General features: G+C 44.6%; 1 protein-coding gene across 1 annotated transcript in view; it reads left to right on the top strand.

Moving 5' to 3' along the window:
* Nucleotides 1–11,130, top strand: part of LOC129380114 (uncharacterized) — an 18,850-nt gene extending 7,720 nt beyond the window's left edge. Inside the window, exons 5-6 of the mRNA XM_055066774.2 lie at nt 9,432–9,572; nt 11,009–11,130. Coding sequence (XP_054922749.1) covers nt 9,432–9,571 — 140 coding nt within the window. The 3' untranslated portion in view covers nt 9,572; nt 11,009–11,130. The remainder of the gene's footprint in view (nt 1–9,431; nt 9,573–11,008) is intronic.
* Nucleotides 11,131–11,682: the final 552 nt, after the last annotated feature.

The raw sequence follows: 11,682 nt of genomic DNA, 5'->3' as shown, positions 1-11,682 counted from the left end.
GTATGGAACGCTTTATGGCTTGAGAGTAGTGGTAGTAGTGCTGTGTTAAAATAATGGTAGGAATGGGAGTAATCGTTATTTTCACAGCACACCGCGGCGCATACGGTGCTGCACCGACATTCAAATCAGTTGTTAGGCTGGTTACCTTATATACAATAGGCTAGGGACTGGTCAAAAGCTGGTTTCGGCGTGGCAGCTTGCGCAACTGTAATCTTTACCGGGAAACGTTTACAGGGAACACTACGTGCTTTGCATTGCTGTCAGGAGCGCCTTGTCATCAATTATGTAGTTCGGATGTGTTTTTTTTTAACTTTTTATTTATTGAAACGTATGCTGTTTTGCATATTGTATGCGTGATTTTATAGGTTTCTGTCTCCTTCTCTCCGAAGTGTAGGCAGGCGTCGTGCCCTTCCGGTGGCAGTTGCCAGTCTGCTCCTCGCTTCGCCTTTCCTATCAAGTGTATATATGTTTTCCAAACGAAACACAAAGAACGTATGTACTGTTCGTGCACTGTTTTGCTGAGTGCTTGCAGCCTCTGCCTTACGGGAGTATAAGCCATTGCATTTTTGTGTGCTTACGGGGTCATGAGCCATTGATAATGACATTTATCAACATGCTGTTATGTGTGTTGTATGCGTGCTTACAAAGAATGTAAGCACTGCTCGCTTCCTATTGCTAAGTGCTTGTAGCCTCTGTGTTACGGGGCTATGAGCGATTACAGTGTTTGCATCCCTACGGGGGTATGAGCCAGTGACGAGAACAGTTTTTTCTCGCCGAGAACAAGAATACACGGGACCCTAGCCATATACAGCTTCGCTGTTAAAAACTTCCCTGTCAAAGAACTATCATATGTCCCATATACACTATCGCCATTGGGGCTAATACAGATCACCTATAAAACGTATCTACTCCCATTACCAAAAGTGGCATGCCAGATATGATAGCCACGTCTAGTAGACAGGGTGTTGTTTGTTTGTTTTTTGACAGCGAAGCTGTTAAGGGCTATTTTCCTCAGGAACGGGTCCGCACGTTAACAAAGAAACTATCATTATCAGAATTGGTTCCAGTGTCGTCGTTTGCTTCCAAGGCCGGCTCAGTGGCGCCCCCCGGCGCTACAGTGCGAACGCGCTCGTGCCTGTGCTCCCGCGTTCGTCATAGTCATAAAATAATTAATAAATTTTACAGCGAAGCTGTTAACGGCTCGTTACCCCAAGATCGTATCCGTGTGTAGACACAAAACCCACCATACGTGGGCCGATGCAGAAGATGTTGCAATGCCGCGTCGACCTACGGCGGAGGTGAAGCAGGCGTTAAGCACTCCTTATACGTGCGCCGATACCGAAGCTAGTGCAACGCCGGGCCTAACCACGGCGGAGGTGAAGAAGGCGGCATGCACTCCCCATACGTGCGCCGATACCGAAGGTAGTGCAATGCTGGTCTGACCCACACTGGAGGTGCATTTCGCCATTAAATGGCCCCTCACCAGGCCCACAGCAAATTTTGGTTATACGCTGGAAGTTACGCGTCATCTAGGGAGTATTGTGCCACAAGATGTTTCAAATCGGATCATTAATAGCCGAGATAGAAATATTTCAGTGCCGCGAACCCATGATTTCAGAAGGCGAGCACCACTGCATAGCGAGAGACTCTCTCCACTCGCCCAGTCTAGCCACCGCAAGCGAAATTCCTTCCCTGCCTTTCCCCATGCCGGACCTCGAGGATCGTATGTCGCATACGCCACGTGTCCAGCCTTAATTTTTTTCACCTCGCTTTCTTTTATGCGGCGCTGGGCACTTGCGCTGGCGGCGTTACGCGCGAGCTATTGTAATCGCAGCGCATGATTTTTTTTATTTTGTGCGCTGTACACAAGAACACATGATCAGCGGTATAATTCAGTGCTACGCGAATACTGAGGCAGAACAAGCGGATCACATAGCATGATCACGCGCTAGAACACGGCAGGAAATGGCACAGTTTCGGTACATGCGTACGTGACTGCACGACCATGTGAAGAAGCAGAAGAAGCGAAGTACCTCTCTCTTGCTTCAGTGCGAAGTAAAACAAAAAAAAAACGCAAACACTCATCTTGTGTGTTTTATTATTTCTCTAAACTTCAATTTGTCAATTCAAGCAGCATATAACACAAATAAGAGATGTTGCGTTGAACAATTTTTGAAGTCACCATAAGTGACGTCACACTGCGGACACGAGGACGTAGGCTCAGGGACACGAGTACATCACCGTCCGGCTTGGAGCGTAGTCGCCGGAAGGGAAAGGGAAAACGGCGTTCGGACTGAAATTTCAGACCTTTCCGCGGCGCGTAGCGATGTAATTCTTTGCAAACACGATTAGTGTTTGCAAACGCGCTTAGTCTATGCTCTACGCTTGTCCGCTCAGAATGGCCAGACACGGGGAGGGGTCTTAAAGGCGCCCACATACATAGCATCGCTTGTCATCCCTCTCCAGAGTAGAAGGCCACTCAGTTCTTTTCTTTTTTTTCGTGAACCAAGACACAAAATCTTGCCTTTAGCAGGTAGCGCAATATTAATCCCTACTTAAATTACTCGACGAGGCAGCAATTATTTCTACTAGAAATGAAGATGGCTAGCTGTATAATTACCATTATCACGCTAATTACTTTTTTTTTATTACTTCATGCCACATGTTTCAGTCGGCATGACCAGACTTTCTGCTGGCTTTAAGGCGAACCGAGCACATAGCGTGATGTGTGTGCGCGTGATTGAGCCTACAAACAGCCTCGGAGATAAGTTGTTAGTTTCTGAAAATTCGTTTCCTGAATGTCATATTACTACGGCATTTCAATGTTGTTATACGTTGTGGTTTAGGAGCTATGAGCAGCTATGAAATATATGACAATCCGAACAGCGTGGCCACAATTCTGCTGCGGAATGAGTTGTGGTGTTGACTTTGAGAAGTGTTCAAATTGTTATGTGCACATACATTGCTCGACTACGTCGTTTTGTTAGACTATGTTTACGCACACGAATGAAATATTTTGGCTTAGTAATAGCTTCACGCCGTACAGCGGTTATCACACCTGAGGAGCGGCGGAGCCACCGGCGACCGCCTGCGCGAGCGTCCGAAATAGTGCTGAATCCTGAGTATAGATATTTGTTCTATAGGGTGCATTGTACAAGCATTTAGCATAACCATGCGAAGTCTTCTTACGGCGTGAGTCGCTGATTTTTTCTTGGTGAAAGTAGACGCCGAAAAACGATTTTTCTTTGTTGGGCCTTGTGCATTCCGTTCTTTATTAGGCACTCACTGGTTTTACGGGAATTCTATTGTCACAATCGGCTGACGGATTCTTTTTAAGCGATCCCTTTGGAATATTACAGCTTTACAGGGTGAAAAGGCAATGCCTAAGCATGAAGCTGATATGTGTCGAGCAAATTTACCAACCGCATTGGTCGCTGTCTTGAGCCATGCCATCGTACTCATACAGGAGGCTAACGTAGTCATAGCATAGTGATTTCTGCTCTACTACATTCGCAATGCGCGTGAACGATGCTGGTGGCAGAATAAAAAGAAATGATCAGCCCTTCCACTCTGTAAAGAACGAGCAACGAAGCTGTGGTGTGTTTTACCTCAATTGACGCATCTATACGTATATAGACATTATTATTATTATTATTATTATTATTATTATTATTATTATTATTATTATTATTATTATTGTTATTATTATTATTATTATTGTTATTATTATTATTATTATTATTATTATTATTATTATTATTATTATTATTATTATTATTATTATTATTGAAGGAGACAGACAAAGAATACATATTTCGACTGTGGAGTGATTTATCGTTACTCTTCTAGGAAGTAGTGACGTATGCAAGTACCGCAGCATGGCAGACGAGAATTCCGGAATATTTAAAACTTCACTGTAAACTATGTAATTAGGAGAGGAGACGAAACTGGGCGTAATGATATATTCGTTTTAGCGGCTATTTGTCATATACTTTGTTCAGTAATAGTTTCGATAAAGCAAGAGTTACAGCCGCTTTCTGAAACCATGCCCCCTCCGTAGATGGCGTTGTATTGACGGCAGAAAGCAATTAGGTAAAGTTTAATACTTCCCTTTGAACTACCTAAACAAGTCAAGTAAATAAAACTCGGCGTAGTGATAGAGTCATCTATGCGGCCAATTTCAGTATGATGTGTTTGGGATAGTTTCGATAAAGCAAGACTTACAGCCGTTTTATATAACCACACAACCCATGTAGACGGGCATGTATTGGCAGCAGGTGGGAACTTGGTAACGTTTACAACTTCACTGTGAACTAACTTATTATGACCCCTACATGAAACTCGACGTCACGATAGAGCCGTCTTAGCGGCCAATATCGCTATGATATTTTTTTTCCAAGATACCCACATTTGAGAGCTAGAAGGGACTCCAGAGAAAGAGGAGACGAAAATTATTTAGTGCCGACGCGACGCGCGACCGCACGGACATCGACCACCACCAGGGGGTAGCTATATATAGCTTCGCTGTAAAAGGTTGCCGTTTCACCCGAAAGGCGAAGCACCAATTGCGATAAAAATAGCAGAAAGCTTAAGAAGTAAGGATACTACTTTTATTGGCTGTATCAACTGCAAGCATTCGCGAACATGGTGTCAGCGCGCAATGGAAACACGTATCACTCGATAACCGCGGACAGCCGCTGCCAAGACAATGGCGCGAAGAAATGCGGCAGCAGCAGTAAGCGAAACGAGCTTTGTGCTGTCTATCGCATCGAGGCAAGTGAGTGCCGAGAACGCAGAGCTTCGTGGCTCACGGAGAGGCTTGACTTAAATTTCTGGCATGGACTTGAATGAGGCTGACTGGAATCGTTGACTTGCACTTCTTGGCGGTAGCAGGCCGATTCTGTTGCTGCTTTCTGAGTGTCGATACAAATTGAGCCAGGAACGGAGTGGAAATAAAGCTGGGGAAAGGTGGCAAGGGTCGATGGAGTCTTCTCAGTGTCGGTGATGCCTATAGCAACAAGTCTCCACCTCTCAGTCGAGTCAATTTTGTGTGCACCTTGCCTCTTCTGTTCACACACAAGGAATAGAGCAGATGTGGTGCTGCCCGACGTACTGCTCGCAGAAGCACTTGTCACTAGGAACTTGTTACGTTTCGTTGTGTCACGGTTAACAAGTTTATCATTGCTCTCGGTAGATGGGCGGTTGCTGTCTTGTTTCCATATGACGCAAAGTGCTGAAACATAGCGTTTCGAGCCGTAGTTCCACTTGAGCCACGCTCCGTTGCGGCAAATTCGTGGGACGTGTCACTCTGTGCAAGATTTAAAACAGCAGTTTTTTCCAGTTAGTCGGCGTCTAATCCCGTCGGCTGACAGTGTGACGTGGTAGTCCTTTATGACGTGGTCACGTTGATCGCACAGTACACAGCAGCGATGATTGTTCGATGGGGATCTTGTGGCCAATGCTAATGCTGATGGTAAGGGTGGTGGTAGACAATGTTGATACCCCCGGTGTCTCACGGATGTATTGTGCGGTAAGCACCTCCAACGGGAGGCCTGGCTCTCTTCTCTGCTCTCGATTTCCAGCTGCAGGAAAGCCATGACTTCTCGCACCTCTCCTTGACGCGACCTCGGTGTGGCCCCCTCGTCGGCCTCAGTCTCCTTCATGCGTTGACGGTAGAGAATGACGATATCTTCGGGGAGTGACGGCATAAGGACAAGATGAAGTATGACCGCGTATTCTGACGCTGCAACTCCGAGGCTGTCGAGGCAACTTGTACGGATGTACACCTCTTTGCAGAGTTCTTACAGCTGCGATACAGGATAACAGCGACCAACAGCCGCGATGGCAAGCAAACTGTCAATGCGGTCATGAACGAATGCGGTCTGACGGCCGAACCTCTCTCGGAGCATTTTTACTGCTACCACGTAGTTCGCTTCTGCCAGGCGCACACCTTCAATTGCACATTTCGCTGTTCAGGTTAAGTAGGACCTTAATACGAAATCGTCCCTATGCGGGACAGCTCGTGATTTTTATAGATCATGGCCTTGAGATGTTCCGAGAAGCTTTGTCACTCGTGAAGCTCAACGGAGAAAACGGGAACCTGTTGTTTTGGTAGGGCGAGTTGCCTTACCGAAACTGCAGGTTCCCGAGCACCGTTGTTTCAGTGCTCGGGAACTTGCCTGGGTCGAGATGCTTTACGTGGGACTTTCATTCAGAACACTCTGGGCGGCGCTGTCTCCCGCCTTTGCAGCAGGATTCAGAAGGAAGCGCACCCAGTTCGTGGTGTGGCGGATCTTGTTGTGGTACTCCAGAGCTGCCGCGGTTTCAGCCTCACACTCGTCACCGTCGTTCATGAGGTTGGCAATCTTCTTGTTGAGAGCCGCAACCACCGAGTCCTTGTCCTTCATGCCACCGAAAATAGCTTCACTGTCATTGGAAGGCGAAGGATGCTCGGCTTGTAGCGTTTCGGTAATTGACTAGATGAGCCTTATAGCAGCAGCTCGAAGTACGCCTCGGCGTATAGGATGCCAGTCTTCTGCTGAGTTTCACGAGACCAAAAATTATGTTGAAGAGATGCCCGTCGGATGCGGTTTATGGATCCAACAGCTAAAATGGCGCTAGCGCGAGCCTAACCTTCACGCGTTCTCCACCGCTTCTTTCTCTACAGTTTTCAACACTAAGCATAGCATAATAACCGAGTAATGCGCTCGAGTACTCCGTCAGAGCACGGACATCCGATACATGGAAGAGTAGTCGGAGAGCAAAGAATCAATGAGATGATACGCAACAAATTTACCAAGTCGTCGAAGCCTCGTCTTCTGTAGTTTCAGTGAACACGGAAATACCTCTGTGTTTCTGCGTAGATTAAACTCGCCTGAACAATGTCTCCAAAGAAGGACGCTTAATCGTTCACGTATTTTTCGTCGTATCGCCAAACTGGCTATTCAAAAATAGAAAGCCGCGACACCGATCGAGAGAATACCTTCATCAGTCCGAAAGGTCTGTCTGAGTTGTACTTCTTGCAAAGCGGGTGTTGCTCGGCCCCTGTAACTTTCCAAGTCGTGATGGACAGGGTGTTGCCCTGCTGAAAAGGCAGACATGTTGTCTCGGTAGCCGCTATAGGCACGCTAACATAATGGGAACGGTAAATTCTTTCTTTGTTTCGTTGTCGTTTTCTGTTTGCAGCTTAGGGACGATGCTATTTGCGAGGGGGGTGCATTGTGTTTGTAGGGAGGCGTACGCGCGTAAGTTGCTTATACTTGCGTGGTTAATGTGGTTTTACTGCCCCGCCAATGTTGCTAATGGTATATTCGAGTGGCCGTATTAGACCGGTCCGGATTCGGTGCATAAAGAAACTCAGGTGCTTCTGCAAACATGGACGACCCCCAATGAGGATTGGTAATCAGAAGCGTCACTTCAATCGTTCGTTATTCCTGCCGTACTACGGCGTTAAAGCAATTTTCAGCCATTATCGAAGCAAAGCCGGAGCTTTCGGCCACGGCCACCTGAATAAGTCACGAATGATCACTCAGCGCAAGACGGACCTGCCTGTACCAAAACCTGCTAAAATAATGTCGCCGATTGCGTAGCGAAAAGAACCTTGTTCGATTAGATTACGTTCAAACGCGGAAAGTGGTGTACGCTCTGGAATGTGCGTGATCACAAGCGGTCACGCTTTATTGTAGGTTTAATCGCGTAAAAATAAAACCGACGACATCTAGCCTCCACACCATGTTTCGAAGAACAACCACTGTGCTATAAAATATCGTTGTATTTCAGTGTTGCTTGTTTTCCTGAGCAAAACTTCACGCAGTAAAGGGTTTTGTGACTCGCAGTCAAGCTCCTGTCTGGTTGTCTGCCATAACTACAGTGTGACAATATAAATTTCCCTCTTGGTGCCCTCCCTCATCGTTTCATCCTCCTCAGTAACAATTTCATTTTCCTTTACCTATTTGCCTTCATCGCGAGTTCCTCGAATAGCAGTTAAACACCTACTCAGAGGTACCTAGAAATGCACGTGTCGTTGCTTGTTTGAAGCATAGTGGGAAACACCAAATCTAGTGTTGCCGCTGTCTACTTTCACTTGTACATTTTCTTTATTTTAGAGAAATGCTATTTTGCTTGACCTCGGCAATTGGCAAACGGCTCGCTTTACGAAAGGTGTGCTCTCGATTTGTTTATTCCATCTAAACAGCCAGAGAACAAAAAAGGAGCTAACTCTAGTTGCAACGTAACGTGCAACGGACGCTGTGGCAAAGGACATATTTTTGAGGCACTAAATCATTAGCACGAAAACCAGAGGTTCAAATCCCTGCCAGTTATGACGACTCCGTCGTCTCATTAAATTGTTTGTTATTTGTTGGAGACCCTCTATGCTAAGTGGATGAATGGCGCTGAAAATATCACGATGTGGCACCAAAACAGCTACCACGCAAGACGGGCACACATTATGACTGGCAGTTTTTAAATCAACCTTCTAATAGTAGCAACCTAAAATCTCTAATGTATTTGTTCCCAGGAAGTTTGGCGGATATCTCTGCGAGTGTATTGCACCTAATATTCTTGACCACATGAAGCCAGCAAACAGTGAAGCCATTGAAAACATCAGGGAAATTAAAAATTATGGGGTTTTACATGCCAAAACCACTTACTGATTATGAGGCACGCCGTAGTGGGGGACTCCGGAAATTTTGAACACCTGGGGTTACTTTAACGTGCACCTAACTCTAAGCACACGGGTGTTTTCGCATTTCGACCCCATCGAAATGCGACTGCCGTGGTCCATCAGAGAAATTGACGGTCGTATAAATTGTAATGTAGAAAATAATCAAGTAAAGGGAAATCAAAACGGACGAAAAGGTCAATTGTCATCAAGGAACCAAACCCACGGCATCCGCATTACTCGTGCGTTGCACTACCAATTGTGCTAGGCAATGGCTATCGATTCTTACACTAAAATGGGTATTTGCGTTTGCTACAGCAATAGCACTAGAAGTATTAGTCAACGCCACCCAGAGCCACGTTGGGCGGATGTGGAACATCCTTTTTTTTTGCCTGATGGCGTCACGTAACAAGTGACCACTGTAGAGCAGGCACGGGGCTAACAAGCCCTCGCATGCATAAACCCTCGCACCTAATTCGTAGTTCAAAGCACACGTAATACGGAACCTGTGGGATCGACTCCCAGTGGTGACAAATTTTGTTTTAGTCCACTTTCATTTTCGTTTTAATCAGTATTTTCTGCACTCAAATTTAACCTACCTAGCAGGCAATTTATCCGAAGCTTACCTCGGCTTCATTGTCTGTTTGTTTATGTCGTCATGTTTACCAAAATTGAACCTATCCATTCCTATTCTTTACCCGACTAATGTTGTTGACGTTCATCGGGTGGAATTGTAAATATAGGCGCCGCGAATTGCGCTCTCTTTCAGATTGCACCCTGTGGACGAAAGAAACAGCCAAAGATGCGGTGCCCCAAAAATGCTTAGATGAGTTCATGAAGAATTGTGGCGTCGGCGCCCCACTTTACAAAGATGACCTTTGCAGTGGTGATGAAGTCGCCGAATGGTGATGTACGTTGAGCAGCAATACTAGTTGCAGCAATACATTTTGTGTACATGGATTGACATTGAGTTTCCGATCTATCGCGATGCAGTCAGATACATAGAAATATTCCTAGCTATCCTATGCTGCACAATCACAAGTTAACAAAGAATGCAGTTCTGTGTCTAATAGCTAACTATCCTCATCGGAAGAAAGTGCTATACAAAAAGATGCGAGAATAGCAGGTTTGAAGACCTAACTGAATTCGAGTGAAATAACGCGAAGAACAAATCAAATATAATATTGAATACTTTTAAAATACTCTTGAAATATAAAACGGTTTTCCTTATCCATAATAAGCATTCATTTTCATATCCTCGTGATGCACCAATATTAGCAATTTTTCTAAAAACCGTGCACATATCAATCATTCAGTACTAAAATTTCAAGCAGCACATTTTAAAGAATGAAACAGTTTGTTCAGGTACACGTAATTCTTAAAACAGTGTAAATGGCGGTTTTTCTGATGCAAAATATGGCTTCATTCTGATATGGCCATTGAGATTACAGTTATAATGCATTTTCTATGATTTTGAGTTCAGTTCTCAGCACAAAAGAAATAAAACTCTTCGTGAAACATTAGATAAACACTCATATTTGCGAATACAATTCACTAACCTTATCGATAAAGAAATATTTCATTTATTTATCGACATTATACTAGGACACTTTTACGAAGTGATTTATCCATGTGACTCCCTCGAAGATCGTGAGAGGCGTGGTCTAACTTTTCTGTACTTGATCAGGACGGATTAAAATTGATCACTTGTATTCTTTCTGCGCATTTACCAGCTTCTGATACGCGCTGCTCGAGTATTACATGTAATAGCATATGTCTTAGATATTTGGTGAAGAGTGGTGTACTGCCTGCGTGCACATGGCAAGTGCATGTCCCCCAAAGATGCGCAGTTGCAGCTTAAATTAAGGCTATACAGGCACATTCGGCTAAACATAGGATAGAAAAAGCAAGCGAGAAGGTACATTTTACGTGCATTACACAGGCTAAAGAGCCAATACCACTTATCACTCTATACCTTTTGTCGATTAGATGAATGTACAGCATTGGTCCAATCTACGCGAAATTTCCAGGTTCCAGTGTTGATAACGAATATGTTTCTAGCAGTCGCTGACTTACTGCCTCTGTGAAATTATAGCTTTTTCTTTTTGATTTGGCCTTCCTTGCGCATAGTACTTGAGACAACGGAGAGAACATCGGTAAAAGTTCACTAATTAGCATTTCATTTTTCTTTCACACGAAATAGGTTGTAAGCGCCTACTTTCGTTATTACACACCCGTTAAGATCTCAAACATTGCCAGAGGAATGAGACATCCAATATTGCGCTAGAATGAAACATGTAAGCAAATGCGTTCTTATGTCAACCCTCCTCCCTTCACATATTGCAGGAAGAAGAGGACGCGACTTATTTCCACCAGGCTGAGAAGTACAAATCTTTGATTTTCCCTTCAACACCTTGAGCGGAGGCACAAATGCAAATGTGTAATAAACGTAGAAAAACACTCGAGAACACTTGCGTTTTTTTTACGCATGCATTCTTCCGTTGTGTTGAAGCGCAAGTCCAGTATCAATTTCCGTTACTTATGCTGAGTTTAGCACATCCTCAAGTAAGGCCCGCGACAACCACAACTTTTTGCTGTTTCAACAGCTGTGTAAGAATGAATGCTCGAATGGCTGCGCATGGAAATCTCTAAAGCAAACGCTCACAGAAGTGCCATGTTGTGGAAGTTTTTTTAAAGATTGTACTCTCTTGTACTCATCTTGCATTCCTCACTATGTGCAGTTCTGATGATGTAATCAGCATGTAAACTGCCTATTATGCCACAGTAGCAAGGGATCCATTGCACCCCAACACACTATCTTGACCTGCATGCCACATTTTCTCTCGATGAGATTATGTGGCACTTATATCACCCAAGTAATGCAGTAAAACGGTAATAGTGCTTTTCCATTTGATTCCAAATATTTAAAATCAATTCTATTAATATGAAACATCTTTATTACCAGGTCAATCTTTGTCGGAGGAACTTCATCTCGCCTAAAGAGAGCACAGCACCACCCA

The sequence above is a fragment of the Dermacentor andersoni genome, chromosome 6 (genome assembly GCF_023375885.2).
Source record: "Dermacentor andersoni chromosome 6, qqDerAnde1_hic_scaffold, whole genome shotgun sequence".
Lineage (NCBI taxonomy): Eukaryota > Metazoa > Arthropoda > Arachnida > Ixodida > Ixodidae > Dermacentor > Dermacentor andersoni.
This window is presented reverse-complemented; position numbering and strand designations above follow the sequence as displayed.